The following is a 21,782-nucleotide window of genomic DNA, read 5'->3' on the forward strand; positions in this document are numbered from 1 at the left end:
GACAACAGTGATGTAATTAATTAATGAATGTTGGTTTCTAATAATTGATTAATTTCTCTAAAGCATAAACTATTGGGGAAGGTAATTTTTTCTCCTTCAAATGTATTGAACATCGTGACAATCTCTATTTGTTTTACAAACCATTTACGAGACACTTGAAACTATAATTTGTAGCTTTTGAATTTAAATGGTATTTTATTTTAAAATTTATTATTCAACTCACTTTTATATAAATGTATCCAAAAATAAACCACTTCCCATTCAAATCACTTAAAAAAAAATAATTTTACTAAATCAATTAATTCAAAATCACTTTTTATCACCACATAATCAAAAGATGCACAAAATGTGTAGTTACAAACTACTAGAAGTAATTCAGTCTCTTATCCACATGCTTACATCTGAGAAATGAGGAGTGTCCAAGTTTCCAACCAAGCAAATGATTTTATGCTATTGAAACACTTCTTCACCCTTCTTAGCATATTCAGCTCCTCTTGAAATTTGAACTACAAAAAAATAAAACTCAAAACACACACATGCCAGTATTAGTCAAATTTTCACTTTACTTTCATGTAGCCATGTTTCTAATTTTAAGCCATGCAAGTAATTGCAAGTCTCAATATCATTTTCATGTCGAAGAACATTTAATCTTATTGAAGATAAAGTTCCACCTACAAAATCCATCTTTTCTTACTCATTGGAACACATCAAACACCTCTTACTGTTCTTGGCCAGAGATAACTTGCACAAGTGGTTCTGTCACAGGGTTGACTTTAGTCAACTCCAACATAACACAAACTATACCCTTTTTCCTATGTGACCTTAAAAACCTCACACATGTTGATTTCCACAAGAATTTCATTCCTGGTGAGTTTCCAAAAAATTTATACACGTGTTCCAAGTTGAAGTATCTTGACTTGTCAATGAACAACTTGGTTGGTGAAATTCCTTATGATATTCATAGTTTGGTTAATTTGCAATATCTCAACCTTGGTGCAACTAATTTTAGTGGTGACATTCCTTCTAGTATTGGAAGGATGAAAGAATTGAGATTTATTGCACTTCAATATTGTTTGTTCAATGGAACCTTCCCTTATGAGATTGGAAACTTGTTGAATCTTGAAACATTGGATTTGTCATCAAACAACATGTTTTTGCCTTCTAAGTTGCCAATGAATTTGACCAAGTTGAAAAAATTGAAGGTTTTTCATATGTTTGGTTCAAATTTGGTAGGTGAAATACCTGAAGATATTGGAGAAATGGTTGCATTGGAGAATTTGGATATATCAGAAAATAATTTAACTGGAAATATTCCAAGTGGTTTGTTTATGCTAAAGAATCTTAGCATAGTATACCTTGATAGAAATAGTTTCCATGGTGAGATACCAAGTTTTGTTGAAGCAATGAATTTGATAGAAATTGATCTTGCTGAGAATAATCTTACAGGAAAAATACCAAATGATTTTAGTAAGCTGAAAAAGTTAACATGGTTAGATTTGTTCATGAACAATTTGTCAGGCGAGATTCCACAAAGCATAGGAAATCTTCCATCTCTAATAGGTTTTAGTGTCTTCAAGAACAAACTTTCAGGTACACTTCCTAATGATTTTGGTCTTTACTCAAAGCTTGAATATTTTCATATTGCAACCAACAGTTTTAATGGAAGGTTACCTGATAATTTGTGTTATCATGGTAAGTTACATAGTTTAAATGTTTATGAAAATCACTTAAGTGGTGAGTTGCCAAAATCACTTGGAAATTGTAGTAGCCTTGTGGAGCTGAAAATTTACAAAAATGAGTTTTATGGTAAAATTCCTAGTGGTCTTTGGAGTACTAATAATTTGCTTACTTTCATGATAAGTCACAATAAGTTCAGTGGTGAGCTTCCTCAAAATTTGTCTTCAAATGTTTCACTTTTTGACATAAGTTACAATCAGTTTTATGGTAAAATTCCAAATGGAGTTTCTTCATGGACTAATGTTGTTGAGTTTATAGCTAGCAAAAATTTTCTTAATGGAAGTGTTCCTCAAGAGCTAACAAATCTTTTTAAGCTAGAAAGTTTGTTGCTTGATCAAAATCAGCTCAAAGGGTCACTTCCATTTGATGTAATATCATGGCAGTCCTTAGTGACTCTAAATTTGAGCCAAAACCAACTTTTTGGAGAAATTCCAAATTCAATTGGTCATTTACCTTCCCTTAGTGTTCTTGATTTGTCACAAAATCAATTCTCTGGCCAAATACCTTCTATACCTCCTAGAATCACCAATCTTAATCTATCTTCCAATAATTTGACAGGTAGAGTTCCTAGTGAATTTGAAAATTCAGCTTTTGATAGAAGCTTTTTGAACAATTCTGGTTTATGTGCTTATACAAAAGAACTTAGTCTCACCCTTTGCAATTTTGGCCTTGAAAAGCCAACAAAAACCTCACCTTGGTCTGTTGGTTTGATCATTGGCCTAATTGTGGTAGCTTTCTTGTTGGCTTGGTTAGCATCATTCATGATTATCAAACTTTTGACAAAAAGAAAACAAGCATTGGACAATTCATGGAAGCTCATTTCATTTCAAAAGCTGAACTTCACAGTATCAAACATAGTGTCCTCATTGACAGAACAAAATATCATTGGCAGTGGTGGATTTGGAACCGTATACCAAGTTCTGGTTGATGGTTCAAGCAATGTTGCTGTGAAAAAAATGATGAGTAACAGAAAAATAAGGCAAAAGCTTGAAAGTTCATTTCATGCAGAAGTTAAAATATTGAGCAGCATTCGACATCGAAACATTGTGAAGTTGTTGTGTTGTATCTCAAATGATGATTCAATGATGCTTGTGTATGACTATTTGGAAAACAGTAGCCTAGACAAGTGGCTGCACAACAAGAATAAGTCATCAGTTATGTCGGGTTCGGCTCGTCCACATGTTGTCCTTGATTGGCCTAAGAGATTGAAAATAGCCATTGGTGTTGCTCATGGTTTGTGCTATATGCATCATGATTGCTCGCCTCCGATTGTTCATCGCGATATAAAAACAAGCAACATTCTTTTGGATTCTGAGTTCAATGCAAAAGTTGCTGATTTTGGTTTGGCTAAGTTGTTGATGAAGCCAGGACAATTTAACACCATGTCAGCTGTTATTGGATCATTTGGTTATATGGCTCCAGGTGAAAAATCAACAACACATGCAAATTCTTCAGTTTTTTCCTAGTAACAAATATATTCCTTATAAATAACTTATTTAACAGTTGATAGCATAACGAGCGCTTATAACTTAAGCGTTTATATATAAGTTATTTTTCCGACACAAGATAAATTAGCTGAAAACAGTTTAAAAACATGTTATAAACTGTTTACATAATCTTTTCTAAATAGACTTGTAAGTGCTTATGTCAATAGATATGTTCAAGTAAGTCAATTCAAACAGACCTTCTATGCATGATTTTACAATGTCAATCAATTATAATTGTTAGATCATTAAAGATGTTTGATTTTAATTATACCTATCTTTAAAGTCATACAAAATATGATGTAAAAAGTTTTGTTATGTCGGTGCATTTAAATTAATCTATTTTTTTCTATTAGAATAAGTTTGATCTAAATGTGTTTTTGAGGCCTCTGACGTCAATTTATTGGGCCACGTGGCACGTTAAAGACTAAAAGTAAATCATATTTATTTATTTTTTATTGGAATTTTGATTTTAGTGTGTTTTTGTGATGCTTGAATTGCAGAATATGTTCAAACAACTAGAGTCAATGAAAAAATCGATGTGTTTAGCTTTGGTGTTATCCTATTGGAACTAACAACTGGTAAAGAAGCTACTTATGGTGATGAACACTCATCACTTGTAGAATGGTCATGGAGCCATGTTCATGAAGGAAGCAATATAGAAGAGCTTTTAGACAAAGATTTTGTGGAACCAAGTTACTTGGATGAAATGTGCAACATTTTCAAACTTGGTATAATGTGTACTACTACACTTCCTTCTAGTAGACCTTCCATGAAAGAGGTGGTACACACATTGCTTAGATGTGAAGGAGGGCTTGTGTTTGGACAAAGAAATGTTGAGGAATATGATGTTGTTCCCTTTCTTAAGAATTCAAAAAGGGATAGTAGGTTGAATATTGTTGATAGTGATACTGATTAAGAAACTAGTGGGACTTGTCCAATGTTTTTTTGGTTAGTGTATTATTGGTGTAAAGTATTCATCAGTCAGCAAAGTCTTTCCTTTTAATCATGTTTTTTCATTTACCTTTATTGGTTGTGGTTGTCACGTTTGTTTGTATATCTCAAATTTCAATACTCCTTTTCAATTTTATTTTATATAATATAAAAGTAAGTCTAATGATAGATTTGGTGAGAATAATATGTCTAAATATATTTAGAATTTTTTATTTAGATTATATTTATATTTTAATTTAAAAATATTTAAAATTTAGAATAAAATATGATTATAATATATAATTTATATTTCTGTTAAGAATATGTTTATAATTTGTTTCTTATTTTGACGATTTGATATATTTTTATATAACAATTTAATTTTATATATAGAGTGATAAATAAAAATTTATAATAATGAGATTTCACATAAAAAAAATACTTTTCTATACAAAATATATCTATATGATTCGGAACTCCATCAAGATTTCCAATGTAATGCTTTTCTTAGCAATTCAATATAATGCTAATTACCAACTTTTTGTTAAGAAAAGTAATGAAAATTTCCTCAAAGACTCTCAACCGTTCAATTTTATCATCAATTTATAACAACAATAATTTATTTATTGGAATTTAAATTAAAAATATTTGATTTCAATCGAACAATCTACATTACACTGACGACATGAATACAATATTCTTAGACCACAAAAAATTTAAATCCAAAAATAATAAGTATAAGCACAAGCAATGAACTACGATATTTTATTTCGATCATCAACAAAGTTCACTTGATCACCAAGAAAGTTTCCAATTTAAGTCTAAAATTGTGCATAGCATCATTTAAGTTTCCAATGGAACCCTATATGTAGCTTTCAAATTAAGTGATGATAGCTAAATAACACCATTACTTGTATGTCTTTTTGTACCATTGTTGCTGTTAAGTTGCAATTGAAAAGTCAAAAGTCAAAAGTCAAAAGTCAAAAGCATAAAGTAGTCAAAGGAAAATGTATTTCATGTGAGGTGTGTGGACACCATGCATAATTATGATAACAACCAACTATTTTTGTGTTAAGATTCTAGGACATTGTCCTCTTACATATGAAGTTGATTTGGTATATGTGGTTTATGAATTTTCTTTTAATTGCTCTCACTTATTGCTATGATATCCGTCACACTTGAAAGAAACTTTTTTGTCTAAAACAAAAAGTGTCACATTAGTTTTTGTTTTTCACCTCAAACTATATTTTTTAAGCCTCGTCTGGTTTTGTGTATTGTATGTAATGTTTATCTTTAGCTTTAATATGAGATTTTTTGTTGTATAAGAATAATGACCCTCTCATTTTGAGATTTTTTAGTATACTGTACCAATTTTAATGTAATTTTAATTTATTTTTTAATTATATCATTTAATTAATATTATCTATATCACACTCAAATTATTATTTCACAAATTTGTATTTATGATAATAAAAATATATTAATAATTAATAAAAATAATCCAATAAAAACAAGGTTATCTTTCTTTTATTTATACTTTTGAAAAATATATAATATTTTCTTAATTATTGTTAAATAGTTAAATATGACAATATTTGTCACTAATGATAATGATGAAGTCTTATTCTATTTATATTTTTTATTTCAAATATTTTTCTTAACTATTTTGCTCTCGGAAATGGTGCCCCAATAATCTAAAATTGATAAAATAAATAAATAAAATTCAATAAAAATTAGGCTTAATTGCCGTTTTTGTCCCCTATTTTAGCTAAATCATGAAAGTAGTTCTCTCATTTTATTTCTCTCCAGTTTTGGTCGCTTAAACAAAATTTTGGTCAAAAACTTAATGAAATGTCATATTTTTTAATTCACACCACACCATTTATGATAATAGATTTGAAATACAATTATTGCACCACGAGATCTTGAGGCATTGTGTGACTTAAATAAGCGCAAAAAAATGACAGTTCACCAAATTTTAGACCAAAATTATGTTTGTAGGACCAAAAATAAGGAGAAATAAAATAGAAAAACTATTTTCGTGATTTAACTAAAATAGCTGCAATTAAACTTAAAAATTATTAAAATTTAAACTCAAATTATCCCATGAATTTGTCTATTAACTATTTCATATTTCCGTACACTATGTAACTACCATCTTTTATATTTTTAAACCATTGCAAAATTTGAAACGTACCCTACGCTTGGTCAATTTGACCAAAGTTTTCACACTACAAGTTTTGATGGATTTTGAACTTGTTCTTATCTGTTTTAGGGTGGTTTAATTCTTATAACATTCTTTTTGAAAAAATTATTATTTTATTTAAAAAATAATGTTATATTAAAATGACTGACACAAAATCCTTTAATTCTATATTGAATGCATGCTTGGATTAGCTACGAATTTAGTGAAACTATAATATATTATGATTTCAACATAAACTACTACTTTTTTAAGCTTCTGTAAAATTATAATAGTGCTATAGTAATTTCACCAAATTACACGTTGATTTAAATATACATTAAATAGTTTTAACTTAAAATAAATTATATATTTTAAATTCATTTTATTTTCTAATCAAACCCTTTACCTAAACTTTCTTTTGTGTGAATTTTTAACCAATCCTTTAAATATCATTAATATTCAAACTTTGGTGATCTAAACAACCTATGTCACACATTCCATCAAAAAAGATTGGTCTTTTGACTCTATTACCCACCAAATTTGAATATAAAATTATTTTGATTTTAACAAACCAACAATTCTCAACTTTTTCAAAGTCAAACACTTCATTGCATAAACACTACAAGTTGCAAAAACCATTTTCCTCCTCTTTGCAAATTCAGCTTCTTTTCAATGCAATAACTAAAAACCCTAAAAAAAAAGAAAAAAAAATCTCAAAACCCAAATGAAAAAATCAAATCTTTTTTCATTTCACTATCTTCTAACAATTTTTCTCATCATTCTAATTCATGCAAAATCTCAATCTCATTACAATCTTCATGATGAAGAACATGAAACCCTAATGAAGTTAAAACAACACTTTGAAAATCCATCAAAACTAACTCATTGGATTTCATCAAACACTTCTCATTGTTCTTGGCAAGAAATCATTTGCACCAATGGTTCAATCACACAACTAAATCTTTTTGACACCAACATAAATCAAACCATACCACCTTTCATATGTGATCTCAAAAACCTAACACATGTTGATTTCAACAACAATTTCATACCTGGAATGTTCCCAACATATCTCAACAACTGTTCAAAATTGGAGTATCTTGATTTGTCAATGAACAATTTTATTGGTAAAATTCCTGATGAAATTTTCACTTTTTCTAATTTGAAGTATCTTAATCTTAGTTACAATAATTTAACTGATGATATTCCTAAAAGTATTGGAAGGATGAAAGAATTGAGGTTTCTTGCACTTCAAGCTTGTTTATTTAATGGAACTTACCCTGATGAGATTGGAAACTTGTTGAATCTTGAAACATTGGATTTGTCATCAAATTCAATGTTTTTGCCTTCTAAGTTGCCAATGAATTGGACCAAATTGAGTAAATTGAAGGTGTTTTATATGTATGACTGCAATCTGTTTGGTGAAATGCCTGAACCAATGGGAAAAATGGCTTCTTTGGAGAAACTTGATGTTTCACAAAATGGTTTAACTGGAAAAATTCCTAGTGGTTTGTTCATGCTGAAAAATCTTTCCATATTGTTTCTTTCGAGAAACAATCTTTCTGGAGAGATACCTAGTTTGGTTGAAGCGTTGAATTTGACTATCATTGATCTTACGAGGAACCGTCTTACAGGAAAAATTCCAGATGATTTTGGAAAGCTGCAAAAGTTAACAGGCTTAGCTTTATCTATGAATAACTTGTCAGGCAAGATACCACAAAGCATAGGTAACCTTCCATCTTTGATAGATTTTAAGGTCTTTATGAACAATTTGTCAGGTACTCTTCCTTCTAATTTTGGTCTTTACTCAAAGCTAGGAACTTTTCTTATTTCTTCAAACAGTTTTAGTGGAAGGTTACCTGAAAATTTGTGCTATCACGGTGAGTTACTTAATTTAGCTGTTTATGAAAATCACTTAAGTGGTGAGTTGCCAGAATCACTTGGAAATTGTAGCAGCCTTGTGAAGCTGAAAGTTTACAATAATGAATTTTATGGCAAAATTCCTAGTGGTCTTTGGAATATTAATTTGGTGGACTTCATGGTAAGTCATAATAAGTTCACTGGTGAGCTACCTCAAAATTTGTCTTCAAGTATTACACTTTTTGACATAAGTTACAATCAGTTTTATGGTGAAATTCCAAATGGTGTATCTTCTTGGACTAATGTTGTTGAGTTTATAGCTAGCAAAAATTTTCTTAATGGAAGTATTCCTCAAGAGCTAACAAATCTTTTTAAGCTAGAAAAATTGTTGCTTGATCAAAATCAGCTCAAAGGGTCACTTCCATTTGATGTAACATCATGGAAGTCCTTAGTGTTTCTAAATTTGAGCCAAAACCAACTCAATGGAGAAATACCGGTTTCTATTGGTCATTTACCTTCCCTTGGTGTTCTTGATGTTTCAGAAAATCAATTCTCTGGTCAAATACCTTCTGTACTTCCTAGAATCACAGTTCTCAATCTATCATCCAATCATTTGACAGGTAGAGTTCCTAGTGAATTTGAAAATTCAGCATATGATAGAAGTTTTTTGAACAATTCTGGTCTATGTGCTGATACAGAAGAACTTAGCCTTACTCTTTGCAATTCTAAAACTCAAGGTCAAAGCAAAGACTCGTCTTTATCTCCTACTTTGATTATAATCTTAGTGGTAGTTTCTACTTTAGTTGTTTTGTTGATATCATTCATTATTATCAAAATTTACGGTAAAAGAAAGCGAGGTTCGGATGATTACTCATGGAAACTCACTTCATTTCAAAGGCTAAATTTCACAGAATCAGATATAGTATCTTCAATGACAGAAAATAATGTTATTGGAAGTGGTGGATATGGAAAAGTTTATAGAGTTGCTGTTGATGGATTAGGCTATATAGCTGTGAAAAAAATTTGGGAAAAAAAAAAACTAGACCATAATCTTGAGAAGTCATTTCACACCGAGGTTAAAATATTGAGCAGCATTCGACATCGAAACATTGTTAAATTATTATGTTGCATCTCTAATGAGGATACAATGCTTCTTGTGTATGAATATGTCGAAAACCGTAGCCTTGATAGATGGCTGCACAAGAAGAGTATGAAATCTTCAAATGTTTCAAGTTCAGTTCATCATGTTGTTCTTGATTGGACAAAGAGATTGCAAATAGCTATTGGGATAGCTCAAGGTTTGAGCTACATGCATCATGAATGTTCACCACCTGTTGTTCATAGAGATGTGAAGACAAGTAACATACTTTTGGATTCTCAGTTCAATGCAAAAGTTGCTGATTTTGGTCTTGCTAGGATGTTGATCAAGCCTGGTGAACTTGCTACCATGTCAGCTGTCATTGGATCATTTGGCTATATGGCTCCAGGTGAAATTAATGACATTCCAATCCTTTTGTTTTTCTTGCTAACAAATATATATCTTAGTTAACATTGTCCTCATGGTTAAATAAATATTTTTTTCTCCCTATAATAAGAAAACAGTCAATTTGGACATGAAAAAAGCAAACTTTCACAATAGTACTTGATTGTATCAAAATTACAAACACGTCTATAAATATATCTTATGTTACTCATTATAGTTCTCGAATGTATCTTTCGTTAGTTAGTTTGATCTCCAAATGCGTATTTCGTTAGTCAATTTGGTTCATAAAATTATAAACAAAAGAGACATTTGAATATATATTTGTAATTTTGATATATTCAGAAACTATAGTGACAACACCTTTTATATTTTGAGACCAAACTTTGACTGTTTATTTTTTTTCTCTTTAGTTTACAGTCCTACAAAAGATATGAAATTACTATGTTTAGTCTCTCTAAAAAATTTCTTTCATCCTTCTAAAATCTAAAATCATTGTTTTTTGCATGCTTTCTAGTGTTTATGTTAAGATAGATAAATAGAATTCATTTTAGAACTCAAAGAATTTATTCTGTAAAGTTACATGCTAACATGATTATACTAAAAATATGAATGTACTTATGGGCCAATCTAGTCTTTCATAATAATGTGATAGGTGGAACTTCTATTAAACGACTTATTAGCAGATTAATGGATAATTTCAGAAGGACATATATATAGAAATCTAATATATATATATATATATATATTTCAAATTTTACATGAATGAACATATTTAGCTCTTCTCTTTTGTCTCTTTTTTCATTGGCATAATATGATCTAAATGTATTTTTGTGATGCTTGAATTGCAGAATATGTTCAAACGACTCGAGTTAGTGAAAAGATTGACGTGTTCAGCTTTGGTGTTATCCTATTGGAACTAACAACCGGTAAAGAAGCTAATTATGGCGACGAGCATTCATCTCTTGCAGAATGGTCATGGTGCCACATTCAAGCAGGAAGCAATATAGAAGAGTTGCTTGACAAAGAAGTAATGGAATCAAGTCACTTGAATGGAATGTGTAAAGTTTTCAAACTTGGTGTTATGTGTACTTCAACACTTCCATCAAGTAGACCTTCCATGAAAGAGGTTTTGGAAGTATTGCTCAATTGTGGAGAATTGTTTGCTTATGGAGAGAGGAATATTGTTGGTCATAATGTTAATGATGGTGTTCCACTTCTTAGAAATTCAAAAAGAGAGTGTAAGTTAGATATTGATGATAATGATAGCTAGCTAGATTAATTTGCAATAGAATAAGTAAGTTTCATGTTGGATTTTGGATAAATCATACAAAAGTTTTATTATAAATTCTAGAATTTTAATATTAATACTAACAAAAGTTATATTGGTCCGAGTGAGACATTAAACACATATCACTTATCAACAACGTCCACTTCAAGTTTTATTGGTGTCATCCTAACATAAGGATCGAGAAAATAGGATCTTTCGATTATTGATTTCAAGTTATTCAAGTAGAATTTTAGAGAAGATAAAGTTAAATTGGTCGCGATCAAGAAAAACAATTTAAGAAATGGAGAGTTCAAATGTACAAAAAAAAAAGTACTATTTGAATTTAGAATGGTATATGATGTTCAAATTTAGAATCTCACTATTATATTTGAAATTTTTATAGAAATTATATTTTTTTTTATAGATTTTTTTAATATTATTTATCATATTTTAAAGTTTTATCGAAAGTCTATCGCTATTAAAAAAAATAAAAATTGAATTTAGTGATGGAATTATGCTCAGATTTTATATTTTCTTTCTCTAAATTTTTGCCATTATTTTAAATTTGGTCTAGATACTATATTAGTTCATGAAATATTTAAAATCTTTTAAATAGATTTCACAACTAAATTTGTTTTGTAATTAAATCTATTTTTTTTTAATAATTATTAAATCTCTAAATTTTGATTAGATTCTCGAACTTTTAAATAATTTCTAATTAAGATGCAATTTTTTAAATAACTTGTAGCTAACTCCCTTTCTTTGTCACTTGATTTTTTCTTTTTATACTAAAAAATAGCAATATTCATTTATTCAAATTAATATTAATAATTGGTATTATAAATACATATATAACTATATTACAATATCAATAATTAATTTATTTACCTTATTTATTTTTCACTTTAATAAAATCAAAATTTTCAAAGACAATAATAAAATAGTCATTAGTTTTATCTAAATTAATACAACTCCTATATTATAAATAAATATCTACTCTTTAATTATAAACACAAACAAAATTCAAAATATATTTAATTTATGATTAGACGATATCCTTGTGAAAAACAAAATGCTTCCGTGAATGTATTGCCAATTATCGTCTTCTAATTTTCTGTGGGGCTTTATAGCCTTATATTGACCATATTAAAGCATGTGTTGAAACAATGAGAAAGTGACAAAAGAAATAGCAATTTGATTTGACATCTTTCTAGAAACCATATATTATGACAATTATTTCATTTTAATATGTGGTCCCAAAACTTCACTATGTCTATGTCAGTGGTCACACATGGTTTTTAGTCAAAGTTTTGGGCTAGTGGATTGCAAACTAATTTAAGATAATAATGTTAGTTGTTAGTTGCTAATTTAATAATAGAAAAAGGTGAATTTGGAGTAAAGATAGTATCACCAGGTTGGAAGCCATAACTTGAAGGCTTTGTGTATAATTTTTGTTTAATATACTTTAATTGTCTCGTAATTCTGATTTGGTATTGTATCAAAATTTTACATTATTAATGTCATAATTATTTATGAAAATCATTTTAGATATTATTTTATAAAAATAAAATATTTTTTATTTTTAACAATTGTTATTGATAGAAAATATAATTTTTTTTTTACAAAAACAAATATTAAAAATTGTAAAAGCAAATAAAAAAGACAAAACAATGAGAAAGTGACAAAAGAAATAGCAATTTGATTTGACATCTTTCTAGAAACCATATATTATGACAATTATTTCATTTTAATATGTGGTCCCAAAACTTCACTATGTCTATGTCAGTGGTCACACATGGTTTTTAGTCAAAGTTTTGGGCTAGTGGATTGCAAACTAATTTAAGATAATAATGTTAGTTGTTAGTTGCTAATTTAATAATAGAAAAAGGTGAATTTGGAGTAAAGATAGTATCACCAGGTTGGAAGCCATAACTTGAAGGCTTTGTGTATAATTTTTGTTTAATATACTTTAATTGTCTCGTAATTCTGATTTGGTATTGTATCAAAATTTTACATTATTAATGTCATAATTATTTATGAAAATCATTTTAGATATTATTTTATAAAAATAAAATATTTTTTATTTTTAACAATTGTTATTGATAGATAATATAATTTTTTTTTTACAAAAACAAATATTAAAAAGTGTAAAAGCAGATAAAAAAGACAAAATAATAATAATAATAATAATAATAATAATAATACTAATAATAATAATAATAATAATAATAATAATAATAATAATAATAATAATAATAATAATAATAATAATAATAATAATAATAATAATGAGTAGTAATTTATTTGGACATTCTTTTTGGCAACATGTTAGTAAACCTCAATAAGAGTCACAAATCCATACATTTTTTTAATGTAAATTGGCACTCCAATTTTGAAAGCAAACCATGGAATTGAAGCCAATCATTGTTTAATGTTCTAACACACATTCAATGCATAGAAACTAGTTGCAGAAAATAAAAGAGAAGAAAAAATATTGTTTTTTCAACGATACATTTGGATTTCTCATCCAATAATCAATTTTAATTATTATTTAAAATCAGACAACTTAAATTACACAGTCAATAAATTAAATTTTAAACGATCTCAACCACATATTTAAATTAGATAGAGTAGATCTAAACCATTGGACGAGTAAAAACATTTACAACATATAATCTACAAAACATATTAAGATCGGACAAACGAGATCCTGATGATTGATTTAGTAAATAAAATTTATATTTACATGATACAGTTTTTTTATCTTAATTCTTTAAATTTCATGAACACCGAACTCTAATAATTTAGAATTTGACCTTAAATAAAATCCAACTATAAATTATTTCCTTAGTTTAAATCTATACTAGTATTATTAAATAAACTAAAATGATATGAATCTTTAAGAAAATCACTTGACTTATCACTAAGACTAAGAGATGCTTTTTCATGATACTCATAGATTTGTCTCCTCTTCATTGAATCATACACTCTTTATGTAAACCAAAAACAACAACAACCTCAACACAAACCAAAAATGACAAAAGAATCTACACAATCATATATCAAATTACAAATCTTCATTCTCTTTTTCACCTATGCAAATTCTCAAACTCAATTATTATATGATCAAGAACATGAAACCCTAATGAAAATAAAAAATTATTTTCATAATCCATTTTTCCTAAGTCATTGGACTTCATCAAATTCATCTCATTGTTCATGGCCAGAAATCATTTGCAAAAATGATTCAATCACTTCACTTTCTATGATTAACACAAACATTACTCAAACATTACCAATTTTTCTATGTGACCTAAAAAACCTAACTCACATTGATTTTCAACTTAATTACATTCCAAAAGAGTTTCCAAAATCACTTTACAATTGTTCAAAGCTTGAGTACCTTGATCTCTCAATGAATTTTTTCGTCGGTAAGATTCCCGATGACATCGATCGGTTGTCGAATTTGCGCCATCTTAGCCTTGGTGGGAACAATTTTTCAGGTGATATTCCAATGAGTATTGGAAAATTGAAGAAACTGAAAAGTCTTGAACTTTATCAGTGTCAATTCAATGGTACTATTTCTGATGAAATTGGTAATTTGGTAGATCTTGAAACTTTAAAAATGTTTTCAAATAGTATGCTTCCTAATACAACTAAGTTTCCATCTAGTATTACCAAGTTGAAGAAATTAAGGGTTTTTCATATGTATGACTCTAACTTGTTTGGTGAAATTCCTGAAACAATTGGAGAAATGATGGATTTGGAGTATTTGGATTTATCAGGAAATTTTTTGAGTGGAAAAATTCCAAATGGTTTGTTCAGTTTGAAGAATCTTAGCATACTTTATCTTTACAAGAATAATCTTTCTGGAGAGATACCTGAAGTGGTTGAAGCATCTGAGTTAACGGTTTTCGATCTTTCGATGAATAATCTCACTGGAAAAATACCAGATGATTTTGGAAAACTTGAAAAGCTAAACTATTTCTGTTTGTTTATGAATCAACTATCCGGAGAGGTACCGGAAAGTATCGGTCGGCTGCCTGCTCTGACTGATTTTATCGTTTTTCAAAATAATTTATCAGGTACTTTTTCTCAAGATTTTGGTAGGTACTCAAAACTTGAAACTTTTCAGGTTGCATCTAACAGTTTCACAGGAAATTTGCCTCATAATTTGTGTTATCATGGAAAGTTTGTTGGTTTAACTGCTTATGACAATAGCCTAAGTGGCGAGTTGCCGAAATCTTTAGGTAGTTGTAGCAGTTTACAGTATCTGAGAGTTGAGAATAATGAGTTTTCTGGTAACATTCCTAATGGTTTATGGACATCTATGAACTTGTCAGCAATTATGTTAAGTGAGAACAAGTTCACTGGTGAGCTTCCTGAAAGATTGTCTCGGAAACTATCGACAGTCGCCGTTAGTTACAATCGGTTTTCTGGTAGAATTCCGGATGGAGTGTCGTCTTGGAAGAATGTTGTGAAGTTCAATGCTAGTCACAACTTTTTCAATGGAAGTATACCATTGAATTTAACATCTCTTCCTCAGTTAACGACACTTCTACTTGATCACAACCAGTTCACCGGTTCGCTTCCATCAGATATAATTTCATGGAAGTCCTTAGTAACACTAAATTTGAGCAATAATCAATTGTCTGGAGATATACCCGATGCAATTTGTCAGTTACCTGCTCTTAACATATTGGACTTATCAGAAAACAAAATCTCTGGTCAAGTTCCACCTCAACTAGCTCCTCTGAGACTCACAAATCTTAATTTATCTTCAAATTATTTGACAGGAAGGATTCCGAGCGATTTCGAAAACCTTGTGTATGCCACAAGCTTTCTGAATAATTCGGGTCTATGTGTTGATACCTTGGTACTAAACCTTACTTTGTGTAATTCTAGTCCTAAAAGGAGAACAAGTGATTCATCAAAATCACTTACAATGATCATAATCCTTGTGATATTAGCTTCTTTAACCGCTCTCTTGTCGATACTCTTGATGGTGAGATTTTACAGAAAAAGAAAGCAAGATCTGAAAAGGTCATGGAAGCTTACTTCCTTTCAGAGGCTGAGTTTCACAAAATCAAACATTGTGTCGTCGATGAAAGAAAATAATATCATTGGTAGTGGTGGATTTGGCGCTGTGTATCGTGTCGCTGTCGATGGTTTAGGCTATGTTGCAGTGAAAAAGATTTGGGGTAGCAGCAGAAAGTTAGAGCAGAAGCTTGTGGATTCATTTCTTGCAGAAGTTGAAATACTGAGCAATATTCGGCATAACAACATTGTGAAGTTGATGTGTTGTATCTCAAGTGATGATTCTCTACTACTTGTATATGAGTATATGGAAAATCAAAGCCTCGATAGGTGGCTGCACAAGAAAAGTCAGCTGCTATCATCCACTGTGTCGGGTACAGTCCATCATAACAACATCATCGATTGGCCGAAGAGATTGCATATAGCCATTGGAGCTGCACAAGGTTTGTGCTACATGCACAACGATTGCTCTCCACCTATTGTTCATCGAGACGTGAAAACAAGTAACATTCTTTTGGATTCTCAATTCAATGCAAAAGTTGCGGATTTCGGTCTGGCCAAGATATTGATCAAGCCGGAAGAACTTGCCACCATGTCAGCTGTGGCTGGAACATTTGGCTATATTGCTCCAGGTGAAAACAAGAATCAAAATAAGTACTTACTTTGGACTTATAATATTAACAAAAAGGTGCGTTTATTTAGTTCAAATTTAGAACAAATACATGCACTTTTTTGCTTATATCTAAGTCAAGAGTAGTACTATTGTTTCAATAAAATTTTCTATTTATCTTTTCTTTGGCATTAGTGTAATCTCAACGTTTATTTCATGCATGAATTGCAGAATATGCTCAAACGATACGAGTCAATGAGAAGATAGACGTTTATAGCTTTGGAGTAGTCTTACTGGAACTGACAACCGGAAAAGAAGCTAATCATGGAGATGAATACTCGTCTCTTGCAGAATGGGCGTGGCGCCACATTCAAATAGGAAGCAATATAGAAGATCTTTTGGACGATGATGCCGCGGAACCGAGTAACTTGGAGGAAATGTGCAGCATCTTCAAACTTGGAGTTATGTGCACTTCAACACTGCCAGCTAGCAGACCATCAATGAAGGAAGTCTTGAAGATATTGGTCAACTGCAAAGATCCACACGCCAACGTGGAGAAGGTCGTCAGTATCTATGATGCTGTTCCACTTCTTAAGAATTTGAAATGGGAAAAGCAGGTGGAATATTCAGCATGACAGCTATGCAGTCTGTATTAAGTTTCTCCAAAGTTAGGGAGTGTACTTTAGAAAATTAACTGTTAGAATATCAATAGGAATCCAACTTGGTACCCAATAGATATCAATAACTGTTGATAATGTGATAAAGTACATTATATATTACATGCACGTAGCAATCTAGATGCTAATGTCGGAACTGTTATAGTTCCTTTATCTTCAAAGTTTGGGTATCCTATCCGGTATTAAATACAGAAAGGTGAAAAATGAGACAAAAGGGTTAGTTTTGAAGTCAGAATTGGAGACTTGTTTCGAATTAGATAATATTTTAGTTAGGAGTTGAGGTTTTCTAGTACTGAAGAGATAAATGCCCTTTTTATTTTTGTTTGTAACATTGTCATTTCTTACGAAAGATTTCTTTACGAAATTAAAGAATGCATTAAAATAAGGTATATTTAATCAATCAAATTCTGATTGACCATACATGAGAAAGTAAATAGTTATTATTTGTAAAATGTTACTTGTTCCCACATAGTATTATTGCATTTCTCGTGAGACTCTTCTTGTAACTAAGATTTTAGTTTTTGTTTTTTTATGTTTACATTTCATTTGTCTACAAATGGGAGTAAATTCAACTATATCCATTGTGAAGATAATTGGGCTATGATTGAAAGGTAGGACAAACAAGAAAACACTTACAATGGAATAGATTTGGGTCTTTTAACCATTAATCTTTCAACATCATTTTGAAAAAAAAAATATGTGATGCAATTGTCAATTGTATAATGAATTACATGGCTTTTCAGACCACTCTATACCAAAAAGAGATATGTTCTTAATATCACCCCTCTTTAAAAATAAATATACAAATTAATAATGAAACATTTTTTTACATGCAAATGTTAGTAATTAGTTTGTTAGAGAAAGGAGAAATTTGTTAGCAACAGAGGTCAAACTCTAAACCTCCTTAATACTCCATCAGTGTCTCAACTCATAACACTGGACTACACTTTCGGTGACGAGTTTTGCAAAGCTCAAACAAATTAACTTTAACCAAACAAAAAATAAACCAAGATAACAAAAATATAAAAAGGTTCCTCTTCATTGATACCTCATAAGTTTTGAGTCAAAATCTTTCACCTTTGCCAATAAGTTAATCATGGTTTATTTTCATTGTAAACGTGTTACATTTGGCAAAACATGAATTCTTAAAAGTTTTACATCTCCCCTCTTATTCTTAAAGTGAGAAGAGACAAACACTGTAACCAAAACAATGCCCGGCCGCAATTCGCCAAGAAGCAGCAAGGTTGCAGCAACAACACATAGCGCTACTTCGATTGCACTCCAGTTGAAACCTCCAAAGGACCGGTAACTACGGCTTCGCTGCTTCAATCTGTTGATCTATTTGATATGAAGAAAATTGAAACTATTATTACACCTGTTTTACTTTTGGCAATGGCATCAATCACATCTTTTACGACTCTTCCCCTCCCGAATATTTGGACTGAGCAGCAGCAAGAAGGGCTGCTCCAATTCCAGAGCCGTCATTTGAATGCTCGATGCCGATTGTCTTGGCTACTTCATCTCCTAACAACTCCTTTAGCGTACTCTCCATGCATGATCTGAATTTCGTGTAGTGTTCAAATAATCCACCATCCAATGCTATCACTGATTTTTGTTTCTCCCCGGCCTTTACCGTGTCTCTTCCCAATTTCTTTAGGATGCCAAAAATACCAGCAGCGGCAAGGCGGGCCCCCCGAACAGAAACAATATCGCAGAGTTCCACAACTATCTTCCTCCTTTTTAGTGATGTGTTATGGATCTAAAAAAAGAAAGCAATGAGAAAACCGAACAATCGATTCATCGATGTTTGCTACATTTATATCTAATTCAAGAAAAAAATTACAAGATTATACAAGTGTAACCGATGAGCACATTTTGATTCAGCATGGTCTAAGATGCGGCCGTACCTCGAATATAGCTCTCAATTTGTTTTCAACCACCTTCAGATCTGAAGATGTATCATGATGCATAGCTGACATATCAGGTGTCCTACACATCACATAAAGAAAGATCTGAAACTTCTATACAAAGAAAGTTAAGGGTAAAATTATGAACAATAATGATCTATGAAGCACGAATACTGGATACGACACTGACACATCGACGCAGATAATAATTTAAAAAAATGAATGAATTAATGTAATCAATGTGTCACTATCGTGTCGGTGTTGGAAATTGACATGTGTCGGACACCGAGACACTCCTTCAATTAGAAGTGTCGGTGCTACAGAGATAATGATGGCTAACAATGCAGACGCATACATCTCAAACGAGCTTGCTTTAATATTGAAATAGTGTTTAATTTATTATTGATATAGTGTTTAATTTATTAACTTTTAAGTCATTTTTGTATAAGTAAATTTACAAAATATTTCCAAAAGAAGACAAGATCTCTAATGAACATGCATAATCCAAGACATTAAAGTGTGTTAGGTTGGATAAATCATCATACCTAAGTATGAAAGGAATTCTCAACTTAGGAGGAACATTATCTCCAAAAAAATCGGCTTGTTCGGCCAATTTTAGTAATACCCTCCTTACAATGTCTCCCAAATACATACCAGAAATTATCTTTTCATAAATCTGCAAATAACAATGGAAGAAGAGTATTATAGATGCACAATAAATTAACCTTTTATATCGACAATAGATAACAATTACCTGTTCTCCAGGGTTTAAGCTCGCCGCATCAAGAGCTTGATCATATTCTGTTAAAGGAAGATCGGATGAACAAAAATTACCCCACTCCATGTTTATAACCTATAGAAGTAATAAATAATCAGCATTCTTTGAAACACAACTAAAAATTACATGTATCTGTTACGTGTCAGACATTGATACTTCTCTATTTTTGAAGTATATGAGCTTCATAGGTGAACGCAGTTCTATCACATGACACACGAGACAATGTCATTAATTAATATTCATGTGCTACTTACCATCTCTTCGGATTTCGGTAAAAGACCGTGCCCTTTTGGAATTGCATTTGTATGCTCTAAATATGCTGCATTTGTTCCGGTACCAAGAATTACTCCGGCAACGACATCCTGGTTGCTGAATCTGGCTTTCGCTACCGTTCCAACAGTATCATTGATCTACATCACATCATCAAGTTAGGTTTTGATTCCAGTCATTAGTTGCTAAACATCCAAGAAATTTCTTCAAAAATATTTGAAACGTTACATCTCATTAATAAAAAAATTCTGTCAGATACAAGCTTAAAATCGTTCTCAAAGCCTAACTTATAGGGGGAAAGTAAAGAACGTATAAAGAAAGGTAAGCAGGACTGACTAGAGCTGCAACACGCATATCAAGGCCGATTTTTTCCAAGGACTTGGTTAGTTCGCCCACCACATCTTCTCCGACCTACAAAAAACCAAACAGAATCCATAACGGAGTAACTGTTAGAATACCACATTGATAGAAAACAGAATTTTATTAACTTGAATTGACGAGCTCTGAAGCTCTTACAATGCTGGAAATATGAAAATGCAGAAAAAGAAATAAACCAGAGTTCTAAGAACTCCTAAACCAGAGCAGAATTGCTCCTAACCAGAGAAAGAATTCCCCTAATTGTTTCTTAGAATATTTTCTGAATGTCTCCCCTCTTCCTATTCCCTCATTCTTATAACATAAAATAAATGACATTATTAATTAGCTTTTATTCCTTTCATTCATCCTTCTTGAAACTGAATGTCTTTCTCACTTCCCCCTCTTTAATGGAATATCAGTAGAATAAGAGACATTGTTACTAGCATTTATTTCTCCCATCCATCATTCAACAAATTGAATGTGCGTGAAGTGTGTGACTTGGTTGAGTGGACCCCACTATTTGGGCCCTCATTTCTCTTAATTTGCAGTGTTCTATCATTGCCATCCGCTTCAAAATGAGCATTGTCCTCAAGGCTAACATTAAGACATTGATTCTGTAGCAGACTTCTAGGTTCCCAGCTGATGGTTTCCTTATTCCCTTCCCATGTTATGATTTTTCTTGGCTTTAGTATATTCGTGGTAACAACATTAAGTTCTTTTTCCCGATTGATTCTCCAATTCTCCGAATTTTGACACTGCAGCTTCACAGTTTTCCCCTTCCAGTCCAAGCAAATTGTCATTTCTTCCCAATCAAATAACACCTTGCCTAACTTATGCAGCCAAGCCACTCCTAAAATCATGTCCTCACCTTGTAATTCCACTATGTATGCTTCAACCGTGGTCTGGAACCTTCCAATTTGAATGTCAAACTTCTCACGCTTTTCTGTTATGGCCACACAGGAACCGTTTCCAAATTTTGCATTCGTAGCTGGGATCTGTTCTAATGGAAGCTGCAGAACTGCAGCCATTTGAGGAGTCACAAAATTATGAGTAGCACCAGTGTCCACCATCATCGTGACCGGTATACCTTTCACGGTACCTTCCAAACGTAGGGGAAAAGGGAACCAATTTCGAGCTCTGCCTTCCTCTGCTATTCTGCACAGCACCGCAGAGTTGCATCTTACTGCAACGTCTTCC

At 31.1% G+C, this 21,782-nt stretch overlaps 4 protein-coding genes across 6 annotated transcripts in view; 3 read left to right on the forward strand and 1 right to left on the reverse strand.

Annotated features, from left to right (window-relative positions):
* Window positions 1-289: 289 nt before the first annotated feature.
* Window positions 290-4,311, forward strand: LOC101515509 (uncharacterized). 2 transcript variants are annotated; one of them, XM_073364279.1, is made up of 3 exons: window positions 293-1,590; window positions 2,296-3,159; window positions 3,725-4,311. In XM_073364279.1, the coding sequence occupies exons 1-3, from the start codon at window positions 537-539 to the stop codon at window positions 4,138-4,140; spliced, it is 2,334 nt and encodes a 777-aa protein (XP_073220380.1). In that variant the 5' UTR covers window positions 293-536; the 3' UTR covers window positions 4,141-4,311. The 2 variants fall into 2 exon arrangements, with proteins under 2 accessions (XP_027193190.1, XP_073220380.1); XM_027337389.2 differs by having other exon boundaries at window positions 290-3,159.
* Window positions 4,312-6,899: 2,588 nt separating this feature from the next.
* On the forward strand, window positions 6,900-11,090 carry LOC113788076 (uncharacterized). Its single transcript, XM_027337589.2, has 2 exons — window positions 6,900-9,686; window positions 10,531-11,090. Exons 1-2 carry the CDS (start codon window positions 7,064-7,066, stop codon window positions 10,950-10,952), a joined length of 3,045 nt encoding a protein of 1,014 aa, XP_027193390.1. The 5' UTR covers window positions 6,900-7,063; the 3' UTR covers window positions 10,953-11,090.
* A 2,739-nt stretch (window positions 11,091-13,829) lies between these two features.
* LOC101488594 (uncharacterized) lies at window positions 13,830-17,693 on the forward strand. Of its 2 annotated transcripts, none has more exons than XM_004512995.4 (2): window positions 13,830-16,674; window positions 16,828-17,693. In XM_004512995.4, exons 1-2 carry the CDS (start codon window positions 13,984-13,986, stop codon window positions 16,861-16,863), a joined length of 2,727 nt encoding a protein of 908 aa, XP_004513052.1. In that variant the 5' UTR covers window positions 13,830-13,983; the 3' UTR covers window positions 16,864-17,693. The 2 variants fall into 2 exon arrangements, with proteins under 2 accessions (XP_004513052.1, XP_004513051.1); XM_004512994.4 differs by having other exon boundaries at window positions 13,834-16,618.
* A 601-nt stretch (window positions 17,694-18,294) lies between these two features.
* The window catches only part of LOC101489163 (hexokinase-1-like), a 7,643-nt gene continuing 4,155 nt past the window's right edge, over window positions 18,295-21,782 (reverse strand). The window contains exons 4-9 of the mRNA XM_004512996.4: window positions 20,565-20,639; window positions 20,213-20,368; window positions 19,935-20,033; window positions 19,726-19,856; window positions 19,181-19,262; window positions 18,295-19,032 (exon numbers count right to left, since the gene is read on the reverse strand). Of these exons, the coding sequence (XP_004513053.1) occupies window positions 18,685-19,032; window positions 19,181-19,262; window positions 19,726-19,856; window positions 19,935-20,033; window positions 20,213-20,368; window positions 20,565-20,639 (891 nt within the window). The 3' untranslated portion in view covers window positions 18,295-18,684. The remainder of the gene's footprint in view (window positions 19,033-19,180; window positions 19,263-19,725; window positions 19,857-19,934; window positions 20,034-20,212; window positions 20,369-20,564; window positions 20,640-21,782) is intronic.

Source organism: Cicer arietinum, chromosome 8 (genome assembly GCF_000331145.2).
Source record: "Cicer arietinum cultivar CDC Frontier isolate Library 1 chromosome 8, Cicar.CDCFrontier_v2.0, whole genome shotgun sequence".
NCBI lineage: Eukaryota > Viridiplantae > Streptophyta > Magnoliopsida > Fabales > Fabaceae > Cicer > Cicer arietinum.

Coding starts and splice junctions, on each gene's coding strand:
- LOC101488594 (XM_004512994.4), top strand. CDS start 13,984: ATGACAAAAGAATCTACACAATCATATATCAAATTACAAATCTTCATT. Junction 16,619..16,827: donor ATTTGGCTATATTGCTCCAG/GTGAAAACAAGA, acceptor CATGAATTGCAG/AATATGCTCAAACGATACGA.
- LOC101515509 (XM_027337389.2), top strand. CDS start 537: ATGCCAGTATTAGTCAAATTTTCACTTTACTTTCATGTAGCCATGTTT. Junction 3,160..3,724: donor ATTTGGTTATATGGCTCCAG/GTGAAAAATCAA, acceptor CTTGAATTGCAG/AATATGTTCAAACAACTAGA.
- LOC113788076 (XM_027337589.2), top strand. CDS start 7,064: ATGAAAAAATCAAATCTTTTTTCATTTCACTATCTTCTAACAATTTTT. Junction 9,687..10,530: donor ATTTGGCTATATGGCTCCAG/GTGAAATTAATG, acceptor CTTGAATTGCAG/AATATGTTCAAACGACTCGA.